The 21,809-nt window shown below is 49.2% G+C and overlaps 1 protein-coding gene across 1 annotated transcript in view; it reads right to left on the bottom strand.

Moving 5' to 3' along the window:
* The window catches only part of UBXN7 (UBX domain protein 7), a 153,971-nt gene that overhangs the window by 48,064 nt on the left and 84,098 nt on the right, over nt 1-21,809 (bottom strand). The window contains exons 4-6 of the mRNA XM_038742286.1: nt 19,552-19,617; nt 14,377-14,489; nt 8,714-8,860 (exon numbers count right to left, since the gene is read on the bottom strand). Coding sequence (XP_038598214.1) covers nt 8,714-8,860; nt 14,377-14,489; nt 19,552-19,617 — 326 coding nt within the window. The remainder of the gene's footprint in view (nt 1-8,713; nt 8,861-14,376; nt 14,490-19,551; nt 19,618-21,809) is intronic.

Below are 21,809 nucleotides of genomic sequence, written 5' to 3'. Positions count from 1 at the left end.
ACAGTCTTACTCCCCATTTTACAGATGAGGGAACTGAGGCCCAGAGAAGTGAAATGACTTGCCCAAAGTCACACAGGTGACAACTGGCAGAGCCGGGATTTGAACCCATGACTTCTGACTTCAAAGCCTGGGCTGTTTCCACTTGCTGCTTCTAAGTGCCATGCTATGCTGCTAAGTAATAATAATAATAATGATAGCATTTATTAAGCGCTTACTATGTGCAAAGCACTGTTCTAAGCGCTGGGGAGGTTACAATAATAATAATGATAATAATGGCATTTGTTAAGCGCTTACTATGTGCAAAGCACTGTTCTAAGCGCTGGCGGGGGGATACAAGGTGATCAGGTTGCCCCGCGTGGGGCTCACAGTCATCACCCCCGTTTTACAGATGAGGTAACTGAGGCTCCGAGAAGTTAAGTGACTTGCCCAAGGTCACACAGCAGACATGCGGGGGAGCCGGGATTCGAACCCATGACCTCTGACTCCAAAGCCCCTGCTCTTTCCACTGAGCCACGCTGCTTCGTGGCTACAAGGTGATCAGGTTGTCCCAAGGGGGGCTCACAGTCTTAATCCCCATTTTCCAGACGAGGGAACTAAGGCACAGAGAAGTTAAGTGACTTGCTCAAAGTCACATAGCTGACAACTGGCGGAGCCGGGATTTGAACCCATGACCTCTGACTTCAAAGCCTGGGCTCTTTCCACTTGCTGCTTCTAAGCACCATGCTATGCTGCAAATACAGTGTCTGCTACATAGTAAGCACTTCCGTACCACTGAGAAAGAAAAGCGGGGCCCAACCTGGGGCGGGCAAGTACCGTCGATACGAACGAAAGAGTGCACGAAATGCTGTCACGATCAGACCAACGCCCAGCAAGTACACGCTTCCGTCTCCAACAGTGGCAACAAGATGGCTTGTGGTTTGGGGGGCTGTCTTCCTCGACCCCCCGGGCCACCCCCCCGAGATTCAGATCACTTTACTTTCATCCTGACCTACCTCGCTTTCCACCACTGATTCCGCCGCCCGGCAGATACCCGTTCAAGCGGTTTCCGTAGAGGGAAGATCTGCTTTCCTCTCTTTCCCGAGTTTCTTCGGTTGCCGGTCCCAACTGCCCCGGCGGCCCCGGTCAGTTCTCCCTAACTGGCTCGGTTTCCAATATCTCCGTTCCCACCTGCCAGAAGATGAAGTGCTCCCGGATCGGAGTCTTCACGGCTTCATCGCTCCGGGTCAGGTCTCCCTAACTGGCTCAGTTTCAAATATCTCCGTCCCAGAAGATGAAGGGCTCCCGGATCGGAGTCTTCACGGCTTCATCGCTCCAGGTCAGGTCTCCCTAACTGGCTCGGTTTCAAATATCTCCGTCCCAGAAGATGCAGTGCTCCCGGATCAGAGTCTTCATGGCTTCATTGCTCCGGGTCAGGTCTCCCTAACTGGCTCAGTTTCAAATATCTCCGTCCCAGAAGATGAAGGGCTCCCGGATCGGAGTCTTCACTGCTTCATTGATCCAGGTCAGGTCTCCCTAACTGGCTCGGTTTCAAATATCTCCGTCCCAGAAGATGAAGTGCTCCCGGATCAGAGTCTTCACGGCTTCACTGCTCCAGGTCAGGTCTCCCTAACTGGCTCAGTTTCAAATATCTCCGTTCCCACCTGCCAGACGATGAAGTGCTCCCGGATCGGAGTCTTCATGGCTTCACTGCTCCAGGTCAGGTCTCCCTAACTGGCTCAGTTTCTAATATCTCCGTCCCAGAAGATGAAGTGCTCCCGGATCGGAGTCTTCACGGCTTCACTGCTCCAGGTCAGGTCTCCCTAACTGGCTCAGTTTCAAATATCTCTGTTCCCACCTGCCAGAAGATGAAGTGGCTCCCGGATCGGAGTCTTCACGGCTTCATCGCTCCAGGTCAGGTCTCCCTAACTGGCTCAGTTTCAAATATCTCCATCGCAGAAGATGAAATGGTCCCGGATCGGAGTCTTCACGGCTTCATTGCTCCGGGTCAGGTCTCCCTAACTGGCTCAGTTTCAAATATCTCCGTCCCAGAAGATGAAGTGCTCCCGGATCGGAGCCTTCACGGCTTCACCGCTCCAGGTCAGGTCTCCCTAACTGGCTCAGTTTCAAATATCTCCGTCCCAGAAGATGAAATGCTCCCGGATCGGAGTCTTCATGGCTTCATCACTCCAGGTCAGGTCTCCCTAACTGGCTCGGTTTCAAATATCTCCGTTCCCACCTGCCAGAAGATGAAGTGCTCCCGGATCGGAGTCTTCACGGCTTCATCGCTCCAGGTCAGGTCTCCCTAACTGGCTCAGTTTCAAATATCTCCGTCCCAGAAGATGAAGTGCTCCCAGATCGGAGTCTTCACGGCTTCATCGCTCCAGGTCAGGTCTCCCTAACTGGCACAGTTTCAAATATCTCCGTCCCAGAAGATGAAGTGCTCCCGGATCGGAGTCTTCACAGCTTCATTGCTCCAGGTCAGGTCTCCCTAACTGGCTCGGTTTCAAATATCTCCGTTCCTACCTGCCAGAAGATGAAGTGCTCCCGAATCGGAGTCTTCACGGCTTCATTGCTCCAAGTCAGGTCTCCCTAACTGGCACAGTTTCAAATATCTCCGTCCCAGAAAATGAAATGCTCCCGGATCGGAGTCTTCACGGCTTCACTGCTCCAGGTCAGGTCTCCCTAACTGGCTCAGTTTCAAATATCTCCGTTCCCACCGGCCAGAAGATGAAGTGCTCCCGGATCGGAGTCTTCACGGCTTCATTACTCCAGGTCAGATCTCCCTAACTGGCTCAGTTTCAAATATCTCCTATTACTACCTGACAGAAGATGAAGCGCTCCCAGATCGGAGTCTTCACGACTTCACTGATCCAGGTCAGGTCTCCCTAACTGGCTCAGTTTCAAATATCTCCGTCCCAGAAGGTGAAATGCTCCCCGATCAGAGTCTTCACGGCTTCACTGCTCCAGGTCAGGTCTCCCTAACTGGCTCGGTTTCCAATATCTCCATCCCAGAAGATGAAGTGCTCCCTGATCGGAGTCTTCACGGCTTCATCGCTCCAGGTCAGGTCTCCCTAACTGGCTCGGTTTCAAATATCTCCGTCCCAGAAGATGCAGTGCTCCCGGATCAGAGTCTTCACGGCTTCATTGCTCCGGGTCAGGTCTCCCTAACTGGCTCAGTTTCAAATATCTCCATCCCAGAAGATGAAATGCTCCCGGATCGGAGTCTTCACGGCTTCATCGCTCCAGGTCACGTCTCCCTAACTGGCTCAGTTTCAAATATCTCCGTTCCCACCTGCCAGAAGATGAAGTGCTCCCAGACCGGAGTCTTCACGGCTTCACGGCTCCAGGTCAGGTCTCCCTAACTGGCTCAGTTTCAAATATCTCCATCCCAGAAGATGAAGTGCTCCCAGATCGGAGTCTTCACGGCTTCATCGCTCCAGGTCAGGTCTCCCTAACTGGCTCAGTTTCAAATATCTCCGTCCCAGAAGATGAAATGCTCCCGGATCGGAGTCTTCATGGCTTCATTGCTCCAGGTCAGGTCTCCCTAACTGGCTCGGTTTCAAATATCTCCGTTCCCACCTGCCAGAAGATGAAGTGCTCCCGGATCGGAGTCTTCACGGCTTCATCGCTCCAGGTCACGTCTCCCTAACTGGCTCGGTTTCAAATATCTCCAACCCAGAAGATGAAGTGCTCCCGGATCGGAGTCTTCACGGCTTCATTGCTCCGGGTCAGGTCTCCCTAACTGGCTCAGTTTCAAATATCTCCATTCCCACCTGCCAGAAAATGAAGTGCTCCCGGATTGGAGTCTTCACGGCTTCACTGTTCCAGATCAGGTCTCCCTAACTGGCTCAGTTTCAAATATCTCCGTCCCAGAAGATGAAGTGCTCCCGGATCGGAGTCTTCACGGCTTCACTGCTCCAGGTCAGGTCTCCCTAACTGGCTCAGTTTCAAATATCTCTGTTCCCACCTGCCAGAAGATGAAGTGGCTCCCGGATCGGAGTCTTCACGGCTTCATCGCTCCAGGTCAGGTCTCCCTAACTGGCTCAGTTTCAAATATCTCCGTTCCCACCTGCCAGAAGATGAAGTGCTCCCAGACCGGAGTCTTCATGGCTTCACGGCTCCAGGTCAGGTCTCCCTAACTGGCTCAGTTTCAAGTATCTCCGTCCCAGAAGATGAAGGGCTCCCGGATCGGAGTCTTCACGGCTTCATCGCTCCAGGTCAGGTCTCCCTAACTGGCTCAGTTTCAAATATCTCCATCCCAGAAGATGAAATGGTCCCGGATCGGAGTCTTCACGGCTTCATTGCTCCGGGTCAGGTATCCCTAACTGGCTCAGTTTCAAATATCTCCGTCCCAGAAGATGAAGTGCTCCCGGATCGGAGTCTTCACGGCTTCACCGCTCCAGGACAGGTCTCCCTAACTGGCTCGGTTTCAAATATCTCTGTCCCAGAAGATGAAATGCTCCCGGATCGGAGTCTTCATGACTTCATTGCTCCAGGTCAGGTCTCCCTAACTGGCTCGGTTTCAAATATCTCCGTTCCTACCTGCCAGAAGATGAAGTGCTCCCGGATCGGAGTCTTCACGGCTTCATTGCTCCAGGTCAGGTCTCCCTAACTGGCTCAGTTTCAAATATCTCCGTCCCAGAAGATGAAGTGCTCCCGGATCGGAGTCTTCACGGCTTCATTGCTCCAAGTCAGGTCTCCCTAACTGGCTCAGTTTCAAATATCTCTGTTCCCACCTGCCAGAAGATGAAGTGCTCCCGAATCGGAGTCTTCACGGCTTCCTTAATCCAGGTCAGGTCTCCCTAACTGGCTCAGTTTCAAATATCTCCATCCCTACCTGCCAGAAGATGAAGTGCTCCCGGATCGGAGTCTTCACGGCTTCACTGCTCCAGGTCACGTCTCCCTAACTGGCTCGGTTTCAAATATCTCCCATTACTACCTGCCAGAAGATGAAGTGCTCCCGGATCAGAGTCTTTACAGCTTCACTGCTCCAGGTCAGATCTCCCTAACTGGCTCGGTTTCAAATATCTCCTATTACCACCTGACAGAAGATGAAGTGCTCTCGGATCAGAGTCTTCACGGCTTCACTGCTCCGGGTCAGGTCTCCCTAACTGGCTCAGTTTCTAATATCTCCGTCCCTACCTGCCAGAAGATGAAGTGCTCCCGGATCGGAGTCTTCACGGCTTCCTTAATCCAGGTCAGGTCTCCCTAACTGGCTCAGTTTCAAATATCTCCGTTCCCACCTGCCAGAAGATGAAGTGCTCCCGGATCGGAGTCTTCACAGCTTCACTGCTCCAGGTCACGTCTCCCTAACTGGCTCAGTTTCAAATATCTCCGTCCCAGAAGATGAAGTGCTCCCGGATCAGAGTCTTCACGGCTTCATTGATCCAGGTCAGGTCTCCCTAACTGGCTCAGTTTCAAATATCTCCATCCCAGAAGATGAAGGGCTCCCGGATCGGAGTCTTCACGGCTTCATTGCTCCAGGTCAGGTCTCCCTAACTGGCTCGGTTTCAAATATCTCCTATTACTACCTGCCAGAAGATGAAATGCTCCGGGATCGGAGTCTTCACGGCTTCATCGCTCCAGGTCAGGTCTCCCTAACTGGCTCAGTTTCAATTATCTCCGTCCCAGAAGATAAAGTGCTCCTGGATCGGAGTCTTCACGGCTTCACTGCTCCAGGTCAGGTCTCCCTAACTGGCTCGGTTTCAAATATCTCCGTTCCTACCTGCCAGAAGATGAAGTGCTCCCGGATCGGAGTCTTCACGGCTTCATTAATCCAGGTCAGGTCTCCCTAACTGGCACAGTTTCTAATATCTGCGTTCCCACCTGCCAGAAGATGAAGTGCTCCCGGATCGGAGTCTTCACAGCTTCATCGTTCCAGGTCAGGTCTCCCCAATTGGCTCAGTTTCAAATATCTCCGTCCCAGAAGATGAAGTGCTTCCAGATCGGAGTTTCACGGCTTCATTGCTCCAGGTCAGGTCTCCCTAACTGGCTCAGTTCCAAATATCTCCGTCCCAGAAGATGAAGTGCTCCCAGATCGGAGTCTTCACGGCTTCATAGCTCCAGGTCAGGTCTCCCTAACTGGCTCAGTTTCAAATATCTCCGTCCCAGAAGATGAAATGCTCCCGGATCGGAGTCTTCATGGCTTCATTGCTCCAGGTCAGGTCTCCCTAACTGGCTCAGTTTCAAATATCTCCGTCCCAGAAGATGAAGTGCTCCCGGATCGGAGTCTTCACGGCTTCATTGCTCCAGGTCAGGTCTCCCTAACTGGCTCAGTTTCAAATATCTCCGTCCCAGAAGATGAAATGCTCCCGGATCGGAGTCTTCATGGCTTCATTGCTCCAGGTCAGGTCTCCCTAACTGGCTCGGTTTCAAATATCTCCGTTCCCACCTGCCAGAAGATGAAGTGCTCCTGGATCGGAGTCTTCACGGCTTCATCGCTCCAGGTCAGGTCTCCCTAACTGGCTCAGTTTCAAATATCTCCGTCCCAGAAGATGAAGTGCTCCCGGATCGGAGTCTTCACGGCTTCATCGCTCCAGGTCAGGTCTCCCTAACTGGCTCAGTTTCAAATATCTCCATCGCAGAAGATGAAATGGTCCCGGATCGGAGTCTTCACGGCTTCATTGCTCCAGGTCAGGTCTCCCTAACTGGCTCGGTTTCAAATATCTCCGTTCCTACCTGCCAGAAGATGAAGTGCTCCCAGATCGGAGTCTTCACGGCTTCACTGCTCCGGGTCAAGTCTCCCTAACTAGCTCAGTTTCAAATATCTCCTATTACTACCTGACAGAAGATGAAGCGCTCCTGGATCGGAGTCTTCACGGCTTCATCACTCCAGGTCAGGTCTCCCTAACTGGCTCAGTTTCAAATATCTCCGTCCCAGAAGATGAAGTGCTCCCGGATCGGAGTCTTCACGGCTTCATCGCTCCAGGTCAGGTCTCCCTAACTGGTTCAGTTTCAAATATCTCCGTTCCTACCTGCCAGAAGATGAAGTGCTCCCGGATCGGAGTCTTCACGACTTCACTGCTCCAGGTCAGGTCTCCCTAACTGGCTCAGTTTCAAATATCTCCGTCCCAGAAGGTGAAATGCTCCCGGATCGGAGTCTTCACGGCTTCACTGCTCCAGGTCAGGTCTCCCTAACTAACTCAGTTTCAAATATCTCTGTCCCAGAAGATGAAGGGCTCCCGGATCGGAGTCTTTACGGCTTCACTGCTCCAGGTCAGGTCTCCCTAACTGGCTTGGTTTCAAATATCTCCTACTACCACCTGACAGAAGATGAAGGGCTCCCAGATCGGAGTCTTCACGGCTTCATTGCTCCAGGTCAGGTCTCCCTAACTGGCTCAGTTTCAAATATCTCCATTCCCACCTGCCAGAAGATGAAGTGCTCCCGGATTGGAGTCTTCACGGCTTCACTGCTCCAGGTCAGGTCTCTCTAACTGGCTCGGTTTCAAATATTTCCGTTCCGACCAGCCAGAAGATGAAGTGTTCCCGGATCGGAGTCTTCACGGCTTCACTGCTCCAGGTCAGGTCTCCCTAACTGGCTCAGTTTCAAATATCTCCAACCCAGAAGATGAAGGGCTCCCGGATCGGAGTCTTCACGGCTTCATCGCTCCAGGTCAGGTCTCCCTAACTGGCTCGGTTTCAAATATCTCCGTCCCAGAAGATGAAGTGCTCCCGGATCGGAGTCTTCACGGCCTCATCGCTCCGGGTCAGGTCTCCCTAACTGGCTCGGTTTCAAATATCTCCGTCCCAGAAGATGAAGGGCTCCCGGATCGGAGTCTTCACGGCCTCATCGCTCCGGGTCAGGTCTCCCTAACTGGCTCAGTTTCAAATATTTCCGTTCCTACCTGCCAGAAGCCCGGGCTCTTTCCACTGAGGCCCGCTGCTTCTCGTGCTGGGGTAGGTTCAGGATAATCAGATTGGGCACTGTGCCTGCCCTACAGGGGGCTTATGGTCTGAGGGAGGGAGAAGAGGTATTGTAATCCCATTTTTCAGGTAAGGTGAGGACACTCTAGTCCGGAGAAGTTAAGTGATTTGCCCAAGGTCACAGAGCAGGCAAGAGAAACAGCCTGGCAGAAAGAGGACTGAGTCAGGGGACCTGGATTCTTATCCCATCTCCACCACTTGTCTAGCCCGGGCTTTGGAGTCAGAGGTCATGGGTTCAAATCATCATCATCTAATCGTATTTATTGAGCGCTTACTGTGTGCAGAGCACTGTACTAAGCGCTTGGGAAGTACAAATTGGCAACAGAGACAGTCCCTACCCAACAGTGGGCTCACAGTCTAAAAGGGGGAGACAGAGAACAAAACCAAACGTACTAACAAAATAAAATGAATAGGATAGATATGTACAAGTAAAATAGAGTAATAAATATGTACAAACATATATACATATAACAAACATATATACATATATATATATATATATATATATATTCAAATCCCGGCTCCGCCAATTGTCAGCTGTGTGACTTTGGGCAAGTCGCTTAACTTCTCTGGACCTCAGTTACCTCATCTGTAAGATGGGGATTAAGACTGCCAGCCCCACGTGGGACAACCTGATCACCTGTAACCTCCCCAGCGCTTAGAACAGTGCTTTGCACATAGTAAGCACTTAATAAATGCCATTATTATTATTACTATTATTATAAGTGCTCCCGGATCGGAGTCTTCACGGCTTCATCGCTCCGGGTCAGGCCTCCCTAACCGGCTCGGTTTCCAATATCTCCGTTCCTACCTGCCAGAAGATGAAGTGCTCCCGGATCAGAGTCTTCACGGCTTCATTGCTCCAGACATCCCGGTTGAGGCACTGACACGCGAAGTCCTGCACGTTCTGGATGTTGATCATCAGCCATTTGTTCTGCATCTGGCCGCATTCTTTCGCCTGCAAGCGGACCGCCGCGGGAAAATGGGCAGCCTGAGCCGAAACCCGGCCCGCTCTATCCCCGTCCCCCGGAAAAGTCCCAAAGAGCCCCTCCCGGGAAGGCCTCTTCTAGGATTTTCCCGGGGCGCAATATTCATTCATTCAGTCATTCATTCAGTCGTACTTATTGAGCGCTTACTGCGTGCAGAGCACTGGACTAAGCGCTTGGGAAGTCCAAGTTGGCAACACAGAGAGACGGCCCCTACCCAACATGTGGTTCAGGAGCGATTTCAATTATAAACCATCGATAATAATAATGATAATAATGGCATTTATTAAGCGCTTACTGTTCTACGCTCTGGGGAGGTTACAAGGTGATCAGGTTGTCCCACGGGGGGCTCGCAGTCTTAACCCCATTTTCCAGATGAGGGAACTGAGGCCCAGAGAAGTGAAGTGACTTGCCCAAAGCCACACAGCTGACAGTGGGCGGAGCCGGGATTTGAACCCATGAACTCTGACTCCAAAGCTGGGGCTCTTTCCACTGGATACTGATTATCCAGTATCGTGTACATCTTTACGGAGAGATGAAGAGAAAAGCAGTGTGGCTCGGTGGAAAGAGCACGGACTTTGGAGTCAGAGGTCACGGGTTCAAATCCCGGCTCCGCCCATTGTCAGCTGTGTGACTTTGGGCAAGTCACTTCAATTCTCTGGGCCTCAGTTCCCTCATCTGTACAATCAGCGTGGCTCAGTGGAAAGAGCCCGGGCTTTGGAGTCAGAGGTCATGGGTTCAAATCCCGGCTCCACCACTCGTCAGCTGTGTGACTTTGGGCAAGTCACTTCACTTCTCTGGGCCTCAGTTCCCTCATCTGGAAAATCAGCGTGGCTCGGTGGAAAGAGCCCGGGCTTTGGAGTCAGAGGTCATGGGTTCAAATCCCAGCTCCGCCGCTTGTCAGCTGGGTGACTTTGGGCAAGTCATTTAACTTCTCTGTGCCTCAGTTACCTCATCTGTAAAATGGGGATTAAGACTGGGAGCCTCACATGGGACAACCTGATCACTTTGTATCCTCCCCAGCGCTTACAACAGTGCTTTGCACATATAAGCGCTTAACAAATACCAAAATTACTATTATTGTTATTATTTGCCCCCTCCCATCTCCCCTCCCTGACTGCCACCTTCAACCGTTCATTTTCCGATGGCTTCTTCCTCACTGCTTCAAACGTGCTCATGCTCCGCCCATTGTCAGCTGTGTGACTTTGGGCAAGTCACTTCACTTGTCTGTGCCTCAGTGATCTCATCTGTAAAATGGGGATTAAGACTGTGAGCCTCCCTCCTTCCTCTCCCGCTCCTCCTCATCCCCCCGCCTTACCTCCTTCCCCTCCCCACAGCACCTGTATATATATTTGTACAGATTTAGTACTCTATTTATTTATTAATTTATTTTATTTGTACGCATTTATTCTATTTATTTTATTAATATGTTTTGTCTTGTTGTCTGTCTCCCCCTTCTAGACTGTGAGCCCACTGTTGGGTAGGGACCGTCTCTAGATGTTGCCAACTTGTACTTCCCAAGCGCTTAGTACAGTGCTCTGCATTCCATTCATTCATTCAATCGTATTTATTGAGCGCTTACTGTGTACAGAGCACTGTACTGAGCGCTTGGGAAGTACAAGTTGGCAACATCTAGAGACGGTCCCTACCCAACAGTGGGCTCGCAGTCTAGAAGGGGGAGACAGACAACAAAAGAAAACATATTAACAAAATAAAATAAATAGAATAAATATGCACGAATAAAATAGAGTAATAAATAGGTACAAACATATATACATATATAATAATAATAATAATGGCATTTATTAAGCACTTACTATGTGCAAAGCACTGTTCTAAGCGCTGGGGAGGTTACAAGGTGATCAGGTTGTCCCACGGGGGGCTCACAGTCTCCATCCCCATTTTCCAGATGAGGGAACTGAGGCCCAGAGAAGTGAAGTGACTTGCCCAAAGTCACCCAGCTGACAATTGGCGGAGCCAGGGTTTGAACCCATGACCTCTGACCCCCAAAGCCCGGGCTCTTTTCCACTGAGCCACGCTGCTTCTCTTTATACAGGTGCTGTGGGGAGGGGAAGGCGGTAAGGCGGGGGGATGGGGAGGGGGAACTGCTTACTGCACACAGTAAGCGCTCAATAAATACAATTGAATGAATGAATCAATCGTATTTATTGAGTGCTTACTGTGTGCAGAGCACTGTACTAAGCGCTTGGGAAGTCCAAGCTGGCAACATACAGAGACAGTCCCTACCCAACAGTGGGCTCACAGTCTAGAATGAAAACCTGATCATCTTGTAACCTCCTCAGTGCTTAAAACAGTGCTAGGCACATAGTAAGCGCTTAATAAATGCCATCATTATTATGCTCATGTCTCCCCTAGTCTAAAAAATCCTCCCACGAGCCCAGGGCTCATCTCCCTCCTACCATTCCGCTCTAAACTCCTTGAGAGAGATGTCTCCACCCGTTGTCTCCACTTTCTCGCCTCCAAATCTCTCCTTGACTCCCTCCGATTTGACTTCCACCCGCTTCGCTCCACAGTAACTACCCTCCCAGAGGTCAACAAATCAATCAATCAATCAATCAATCGTATCTATTGAGCGCTTACTGTGTGCAGAGCACTGTACTAAGTGCTTGGGAAGTACAAGTTGGCGACATATAGAGACGGTCCCTACCCAACAGTGGGCTCACAGTCTAGTCTGAAATTCTCAGTCTTGCTTCCACGGCCTTGGGATCCTTTTTCAAAGTTGATACAAAGGATTCAACAGATCAGTCAATCAATCAATTGTATTTATTGAGCGCTTACTGTGTGCAGAGCACTGTACTAAGCGCTTGGGAAGTCCAAGTTGGCAACATATAGAGACGGTCCCTACCCAACAGTGGGCTCACAGTCTTATATAATAATAATGATAGCATTTATTAAGCGCTTACTATGTGCAAAGCACTGTTCTAAGCGCTGGGGAGGGGGTTGCAAGGTGATCAGGTTGTCCCACGGGGGGCTCACAGTCTTCATCCCCATTTTACAGATGAGGGAACTGAGGCCCAGAGAAGTTAAGTGACTTGCCCAAAGTCACCCAGCTGACAACTGGCAGAGCCGGCATTTGAACCCATGACCTCCGACTCCATCATCAATCGTATTTATTGAGCGCTTACTGTGTGCAGAGCACTGTACTAAGCGCTTGGGAAGTACAAATTGGCAACATATAGAGACAGTCCCTACCCAACAGTGGGCTCACAGTCTAAAAGAAGCCCGGGCTCTTTCCACTGAGCCACGCTGCTTCTCTATATCCACTCTGGCACCTAGTAAGCGCTCAACAAGTACTATCATTATTATTAGTAGTATCAAATACCGTCGGTATTATTAACGGGACCACAACAGGCAGAGCAGGACGTGAGTAAAACACGGCATAAACCACTACCGCTGTAATCCATTTCTCTGCCTAGATTCTCAGTCCTCAAGTCTCGGGATTTTCAATGGAAAATCATTTCCACCTTCCTCGTCGTTTTCAACGCAGGCAGCATTGCCGAGTGGAAAGAGCACGTTCCCGGGAATCAGAGGATCTGGGTTCTAATCCCAGCTCCACCCCCTGTCTGCAGTGTGAGCTTGGACAAGTCACTTCCCTTCTTCCCAACGACCTTCTTCTTGCCAAATCCAACTCCATCCTAATCCTCCTTGTCTTTTAGACTGTGAGCCCACTGTTGGGTAGGGACTGTCTCTATATGTTGCCAACTTGTACTTCCCAAGCGCTTAGTACAGTGCTCTGCACACAGTAAGCGCTCAATAAATACGATTGATTGATTGACTGACTGTCCTCTCCACTGCCTGTGACACTGTGGAGCTTCCGGGGAACTTTTATCCAACCTTGGCTTCTTAACACTGTTCTATTCTGTTTCTGTCCTATTCAACTATTCTATTTATTTTATTTTGTTAATATGTTTTGTTGTCTGTCTTCCCCGTCTAGACTGTGAGCCCGCTGTTGGGTAGGGACCGTCTCTATATGTTGCCAACTTGGACTTCCCAAGCGCTTAGTGCAGTGCTCTGCACACAGTAAGCACTCAATAAATACGACTGAACAAATGAATAAATGAACTGAGCCCACTGTTGGGTAGGGACCGTCTCTATATGTTGCCAATTTGGACTTCCCAAGCGCTCAGTGCAATGCTCTGCACACAGTAAGCGCTCAATAAATACAAATGAACGAATGCATGAATGAACTGAGCCCGCTGTTGGGTAGGGACCGTCTCTATATGTTGCCAACTTGGACTTCCCGAGTGCTTAGTGCAGTGCTCTGCACACAGTAAGCGCTCAATAAATACGACTGAATGAACGAATGAATGAACTGAGCCCGCTGTTGGGTAGGGACTCTCTAGATGTTGCCAACTTGGATTTCCCACGCGCTTAGTGCAGTGCTCTGCACACAGTAAGCGCTCAATAAATATGACTGAACGAATGAATGAATGAACCGAGCCCGCTGTTGGGTAGGGACCGCCTCTATATGTTGCCAACTTGGACTTCCCAAGCGCTTAGTGCAGTGCTCTGCACACAGTAAGCGCTTAATAAATACGACTGAATGAACGAATGAATGAACCGAGCCCGCTGTTGGGTAGGGACCGCCTCTATATGTTGCCAACTTGTACTTCCCAAGCGCTTAGTGCAGTGCTCTGCACACAGTAAGTGCTCAATAAATACGACAACGAATGAATGAATGAACTGAGCCCGCTGTTGGGTAGGGACCGCCTCTATATGTTGCCAACTTGGACTTCCCAAGCGCTTAGTGCAGTGCTCTGCACACAGTAAGCGCTCAATAAATACAACTGAACGAATGAATGAATGAACCGAGCCCGCTGTTGGGTAGGGACCGTCTCTAGATGTTGCCAACTTGGACTACCCAAGCGCTCAGTGCTGTGCTCTGCACACAGTAAGCCCTCAATAAAAACGACTGAATGAATGAATGAATGAACTGAGCCCGCTGTTGCGTAGGGACCGCCTCTATATGTTGCCAACTTGGACTTCCCAAGCGCTCAGTGCAGTGCTCTGCACACAGTAAGCGCTCAATAAATACGACTGAATGAATGAATGAATGAACACTGCCCCATCAGAGGCTACACAAAGGATCGAAAAAGGCGGGAAGCTTAATACCTCGTGTTATTTTTTAGGAACTTGGATGACATGCTCGGGGGAAGAGACGGTTGAGGCGATGGGCAAAATGACCTTTGGTAATTATCCATGGATTTCCACGTATCGCTTCATCCATCTCCCCAGACTGAGAATAACCTTAAAGAGATTTATTTCTCCTCACCAGGAGTTGCCCCACAGGATATCTGTACCTAGCGGCCATGACCGCCGTTTTCTGCCTTCTGGCAGCACCAGAAATTTGGGCTTGAGAAACCGGGATATTAGGATCAGTCGATCCGACGGCGGAGAGTAGAGCAAGAGGGTTTGGAAAGCGATTTTTGGTTCCTTTCTGAACAACTCGGGGTCTTTAAGGACTTACCGTTTCGAAGCTGCCTTTGTGCATGAGGTCAATGGGAGGCCGGAACAGATCTGCGAGGGTGGTCAGCTTCTTATCTATCGCTCCTCCGTTCCGCAGTTCTTGCTCCTGCCGAACTGCGGAGGCCCGGGAGAAAAATGAATGAATGAATCAATCAATCGTATTTATTGAGCGCTTACTGTGTGCAGAGCACTGGACTAAGCGCTTGGGAAGTACAAGTTGGCAACATACAGAGACAGTCCCTACCCAACAGTGGGATCACAGTCTAAAAGGGGGAGACAGAGCACAAAACCAAACATACTAGCAAAATAAAATAAATAGGATATGTACAAGTAAAATAAATAGAGTAATAAATATGTACAAACGTATATACATATATACAGGTGCTGTGGGGAAGGGAATGCGATTAGATGGAAACAGCCGTCCACCGTCTTCAGAAAACAGCTCTTGTGCTAGATGAAGTAGGATGGGGAAGATGCCGAGGGGAAAAATATGCCGACGGAATCATTCATTCATTCATTCATTCAAATTTACTGAGCGCTTACTGTGTGCAGGGCACTGGACTAAGCGCTTGGGAAGTACAAGTAGGCAACATATAGAGATGGTCCCTGCCCAACAACGGGCTCACAGTCTAGAAGGGGGAGACAGGCAACAAAACATGTGGATGGGTGTCATCAGAATAAATAGAAATAAAGCTAGATGCACATCATTAACAAAATGAATAGAATAGTAAATATGTACAGATAAAACAGAGTAATAAATCTGTACAAACATATATACAGGTGCTGTGGGGAGGGGAAGGAGGTAGGGCGGGGGAGATGGGAAGGAGGAGAGGAAAGAGGGTGCTCAGTCTGGGAAGGCCTCCTGGAGGAGGTGAGCTCTCAGTAGGGCTCTGAAGGGAGGAAGAGAGCTAGCCTGGAGGATGTGTGGAGGGAGGGCATTTTGGGCCAGGGGGAGGATGTGGGCCGGGGGTCGATGGTGGGACAGGCGAGAACGAGGCACAGCGGGAGGGTGCGGGCTGGGCTGGAGAAGGAGAGAAGGGAGGTGACATAGGAGGGGGCGAGGGGATGGACAGCCTGGAAGCCGAGGGTGAGGAGTTTCTGCCTGATGCATAGGTTGACAGGTAGCCACCGGAGATTGTTGAGGAGGGGAGTAACATGCCCAGAGCATTTCTGCACAAAGACGATCCGGGCAGCAGCGTGAAGTACGGATTGAAGTGGGGAGAGATAGGAGGATGGGAGATCAGAGAGGAGGCTGGTGCAGTAATCCAGTCGGGATAGGATGAGAGATTGAACCAGTAGGGTAGCGGTTTGAATGGAGAGGAAAGGGCGGATCTTGGCAATGTTGCAGAGCTGAGACCGGCAGGTTTTGGTGACGGCTTGGATGTGAGGGGTGAACGAGAGAGCGGAGTCGAGGATGACACCAAGGTTGCGGGCTTGAGAGACGGGAAGGATGGTAGTGCCGTATACGGTGATGGGAAAGTCAGGGAGAGGGCAAGGTTTGGGAGGGAAGATAAGGAGTTCAGCATTGGACATATTGAGTTTTAGATGGTGGGCAGACATCCAGATGGAGATGTCCTGAAGGCAGGAGGAGGTGCGAGCCTGGAGAGAGGGGGAGAGAGCAGGGGCGGAGATGCAGATTTGGGTGTCATCAGCGTAGAGATGATAGTTGAAGCCGTGGGAGCGAATGAGTTCACCAAAGGAGTGAGTGTAGATAGAGAACAGAAGGGGACCAAGAACTGACCCTTGAGGAACACTGTATCATCCCCAAATGTCATCTGACAGTAATAATAATTATGGGATTTGTTAAGCATTTACTATTTTCCAGGCACTGTACTAAGCACTGGGGTGGATAAAAACAAATCGGGTTGGACACAGTCCCTGTCCCAGAGGGGATCATAGTCTCAACTCCCGTTTTCCAGATGAGGGAAATGAGGCCCAGAGAAGTGAAGTGACTTGCCCAAGGTCACACACCAGACAAGTGGAGGACCTGTGATTAGAACCCATGACCTTCTGACGCCCAGGCCCGTGCTCTATCCACTAAGCCAGTGGCTCTTGTATGAGTCCCCTGAGGGACAGGGACTGTGTATTCTCTTCCAGCGCTCGGGAAACTGCTCTGCACACACCGGAAGTGCTCAGTAAATATTATTACTACTAGATGAAGTAGGATGGAGAGGAGTCTGAGGAAAACTGCTTTGGGCACCACCCAAAATAAGCCTTTGCTTGGAAAATGAACTTCGGTCCAATAGTTAGCGTATTTAATACTCCAGGTGTTGATTCTCCAGTGTGGGGCTATTGTAGGCCTCTCCTCTCTCCTCTGCGGTCTTTTGATGATGATGGTATTTGTTAAGCGCTTACTATGTGCAAAGCACTGTTCTAAGCGCTGGGGGGGGATACAAGACGATCAGGTTGTCCCACGTGGGGCTCACAATCTGAATCCCCATTTTACAGATGAGGTCACTGAGGCCCAGAGAAGTGAAGTGACTTGCCCAAAGTCACCCAGCTGACAACTGGTGGAGCTGGGATTTGAACCCATGACCTCTGACTCCAAAGCCCGGGCTCTTTCCACTGAGCCACACTGCTTCTCGGATCTGGTCTTTTGACCAGTTTACTCCCTGTTGGTAGTGCGGCTTGGTGGAAAGAGCGTGGGTTTGGAGCAAAAACTCCTCACCCTGGGCTTCAAGACTCTCCTATCCCCTGGCCCCCTCCTACCTCCCCTCCCTTCTGTCCTTCTCCAGCCCAGCCCGCACCCTCCGCTCCTCTGCCGCTAATCTCCTCACCGTTAGGCCTCGTTCTCGCCCGTCCCGCCATCGACCCCCGGCCCACGTCCTCCCCCGGGCCTGGAATGGCCTCCCTCTGCCCATCTGCCAAGCTAGCTCTCTTCCTCCCTTCAAGGCCCTACTGAGAGCTCACCTCCTCCAGGAGGCCTTCCCACCCTGAGCCCCTTCCTTCCTCTCCCCCTCATCCCCTTCTCCATCCCCCCATCTTACCTCCTTCCCTTCCCATCACCTGTATATATGTTTGTACATATTTATTACTCTATTTTACTTGTACATATCTATTCTATTTATTTTATTTTGTTAGTATGTTTGGTTTTGTTCTCCGTCTCCCCCTTTTAGACTGTCAGCCCACCGTTGGGTAGGGACTGTCTCTAGATGTTGCCAACTTGTACTTCCCAAGCGCTTAGTACAGTGCTCTGCACACAGTAAGCGCTCAATAAATACGATTGATTGATTGATCCCCCCGCCCTACCTCCTTCCCCTCCCCACAGCACCTGCATATACATATCTGTACAGATATCTATTACTCTATTTCACTTGTACATATTGACTATTTATTTTGTTAATGATGTGCCTAGAGCTTTAATTCTATTTGTTCTGACGATTTTGACACCTGTCCACATGTTCTGTCTTGTTGACTGTCTCCCCCTTCTAGACTGTGAGCCCGTTGGTGGGTCCGGGCCGTCCCTATATGTTTGCGACTTGTACATCCCCGGCGCTTAGTACAGTGCTCTGCAATCAATCAATCGTATTTACTGAGCGCTTACTGTGTGCACACAGTAAGCGCTCAATAAATACGACTGAATGAATTCCACCACGTACCTGCTGTGTTTCCTCAGCTCCCTCTTCTGCAAAATCGGGATTCGATACCTGTTCTCCCTCCTAAATTGTGAGCCCCATGTGGGACTTGACTCTCTTGTATCTATCCCAGCATTTGGTACACGGCGCGGAACATGGTAAACAATCAACGAATACTATTATTATTATTATCATCGCCACAACCACCACCTTCAGGGTGACAATATATCAATCAATCAATCATATTTATTGAGCGCTTACTATGTGCAGAGCACTGTACTAAGCGCTTGGGAAGTACAAATTGGCAACACATAGAGACAGTCCCTACCCAACAGTGGGCTCACAGTCTAAAAGGGGGAGACAGAGAACAAAACCAAACATACCAACAAAATAAAATAAATAGGACAGAAATGTACATGTAAAATAAATAAATAAATAAATAGAGTAATAAATATGTACAACCATATATACATATATACAGGTGCTGTGGGGAAGGGAAGGAGGCAAGATAGGGGGATGGAGAGGGGGACGAGGGGGAGAGGAAGGAAGGGGCTCAGTCTGGGAAGGCCTCCTGGAGGAGGTGAGCTCTCAGCAGGGCCTTGGATATATGCAAGGGAAGGAAGGACCACTTGAATTGATCAGTTCTGATTCCTTTTTCCAGCTCTGGCATATGGAGGTGAAAGCCTGGAACAGCTCCAACTGGGGACGGAATCACCCTAATCCCCTTTTGAAAAGCCAAAAACCTCCAAGAGACAGGACCCTTTCCTGACTATCGATGATGATGATGATGGCATTTATTAAGCGCTTACTACGTGCAAAGCACTGTCAAAAGGCTTCAACAGGCTGGCTTCCAATTTTGGAAATCTCCCTAAGAAAAAGCATTTGAAGCTTCCCTGCAATTGAAAAAAACTGCCCTTGAATTTTTTTAAGCGATAACTTGTCAACCTTTTTTAAAAAGGCCGAGTGTTCCGGCTTCCTACGGAAGAAGAGTTTAGTTTGGGGTTTTTTTAAATAGTATTTCTTAAGCGCTTTCTATGCACCAGGCTGGACCTAAGCGCTAGGGTGGATACAAGTCAATCAGGCTGGACACAGTCCCTGTTCCACATGGGGCTCCCTGTCTTAACCCCCATTTCACAGATGAGGGAACTGAGGCACAGAGAAGTTACGTGCCTTGTCTGAGGTCACACAGCAGCCAAGCGTTTGCTGTTGTACTGCTCTCTCCCGAGCGCTTAATGCAGTGTTTTGCACACAGTAAGCGCTCAGTAAATACGACTGAATGACAAGAGGAGGAACCAGGCCCTTCTGACTCTTTTCCCTCGTCACACACTGCTCCTCTTTTAGTCCAAAAAGTAGCAATAGGCCGGTAATGAGCAACAGCCGAGAGTCACTCATTCGTTCACTCAGTCGTATTTATTGAGCACCTACTGTGGGCAGAGCAGGGTACTAAGCGCTTGGGAGAGTCCAATGCAGCAGTGAGCTTACAATCTGGAGTCCCCTAAGAGGACGGGAAGAGAGCAATCTGCAGGCTAGAGGGAAAAACAGACTTTTTCTAACGCCATACCGTAAGTGGAGAGAAAGGACAACGTTCCACGGATACCTACTGGTTTCGGTCTGGAAATCCCGAAAGCCATCAAATATCGAGCGGGCCGGTCGTCTTCTTTTAGGAGCTGGAAGGAAAAAAAAAAGTATGTATATTATGTATGTAAAAAATGGATGTGTGTGTGTGTATATATAATGTATATATATATTTTGTTAATGATGTGTATAGAGCTTTAATTCTATTTGTTTAATTCTATTCTTATTCTATCCAATTCTATCTAATTCTATTCTATTTCTTTAATTCTATTTAACCTATTTTCTATTCTATTTATATATATATATAACAATATATATATATATTATATATACATCCAGTATATACATATATTTCTCCCTTAGATTTAAACCAAATGGTATGTATGTATAAAACTGTATGTATATTATGTATCTCCTTCCCCTCCCCATAGCACCTGTATGTATGCTTGTACGGATTTATTTATTGGGTAGGGACCATCTCTATATGTTGCCAACTTGTACCTCCCAAGCGCTTGGTACAGTGCTCTGCACACAGTTAGCGCTCAATGAATACGATTGAATGAATGAATGAATGAATTTATTACTCTATTTCACTTGTACATATTTACTATTCTATTTATTTTGTTAGTGATGTCCATCTAGCTTTACTTCTATTTATTCTGATGACTTGATACCCGTCCACATGTTTTGTTTTGTTGTCTGTCTCCCCCTTCTAGACTTTGAGCCCACTGTTGGGTAGGGACCGTCTCTATATGTTGCCAACTTGTACTTCCCAAATGCTTGGTACAGTGCTCTGCACACAGTTAGCGCTCAATAAATACGATTGAATGAATGAATGAATGAATTTATTACTCTATTTATTTTACTTGTACATATTTACTATTGTATTTATTTTGTTAGTGATGTCCATCTAGCTTTACTTCTATTTATTCCGATCATCATCAATCGTATTTATTGAGCGCTTACTATGTGCAGAGCACTGTACTAAGCGCTTGGGAAGTACATATTGGCAACATATAACTTGAAACCTGTCCACATGTCTGTCTCCCCCTTCTAGACTGTGAGCCCCTTGTTGGGTAGGGACCGCCTCTATATGTTGCTGACTTGGACTTCCCAAGCGCTTAGTCCAGTGCTTTGCACACAGTAAGCGCTCAATAAATACGATTGAATGAATGAATGAATGAATGTGAGCCCGTTGTTGGGTAGGGACCGTCTCTATATGTTGCCAACTTGTACTTCCCAAGTGCTTAGTCCAGTGCTCTGCACGCAGTAAGCGCTCAATAAATACAATTGATTGATCCCCCTTCTAGACTGCGAGCCCGCCGTTGGGTAGGGACCGTCTCTATAATAATAATAATTAAGGTATTTCTTAAGTGCTTACTATGTGCAGAGCACTGTTCTAAGCGCTGGGGAGGATACAAGGTGATCAGGTTGTCCCACGTGGGGCTCACAGTCTTCATCCCCATTTTCCAGATGAGGGAACTGAGGCCCGGAGAAGTGAAGTGACTTGCCCAAAGTCACCCAGCTGACAAGTGGCGGAGCTGGGATTTGAACCCATGACCTCTGACTCCAAAGCCCGTGTCCTTTCCACTGAGCCACGCTGCTTCTCTAAATGTTGCCAACTTGGACTTCCCAAGCGCTTAGTCCAGTGCTCTGCACATGGTAAGTGCTCAATAAATACGATTGAATGAAGGAATGAATCCACTCCTTTGGCGAGTTCATCCGCTCCCGTGCCTTCGACCGCAGGAGACTCTCACCTCGATGTCTCCAGCCCGGATCTCTCTCCTGCTCTACAGCCTCGCATTTCCTCCCGCCTTTGTGAGATCTCTCCCTGGATGTTCTGTCGAAGCCTCAAGATAAACTCGTCCGAAATCAATCAATCAATCGATCGTATTTATTGAGCGCTTACTGTGTGCAGAGCACTGTACTAAGCGCTTGGGAAGTCCAAGTTGGCAACATCTAGAGACGGTCCCTACCCAACAGTGGGCTCACAGTCTAAAAGGGGGAGACAGAGAACAAAAGAAAGAGAATGCCTCATCTTCCCGCCTAAACCCCGCCGTCCCACCGACTTTCCCAGCGCTGTAGACACCACCACCACCACCACCACGCAACTCCTTTTTGTACAGCTGGTGCAGTCTTCCCAGCCCTTAATACATGGCTCTGTAATAATAATAATAATGGCATTTGTTAAGCGCTTACTACGTGAGAGCACTGTTCTAAACACTGGGGGGGATACAAGGTGATCAGGTTGTCCCACGTGGGGCTCACAGTCAATCCCCATTTT

This window comes from Tachyglossus aculeatus, chromosome 1, assembly GCF_015852505.1.
Source record: "Tachyglossus aculeatus isolate mTacAcu1 chromosome 1, mTacAcu1.pri, whole genome shotgun sequence".
NCBI classification, from domain to species: Eukaryota; Metazoa; Chordata; class Mammalia; order Monotremata; family Tachyglossidae; genus Tachyglossus; species Tachyglossus aculeatus.
The sequence above is the reverse complement of the archived record's forward strand: the minus strand, read 5'-3'. Positions and strand labels throughout refer to the sequence as shown.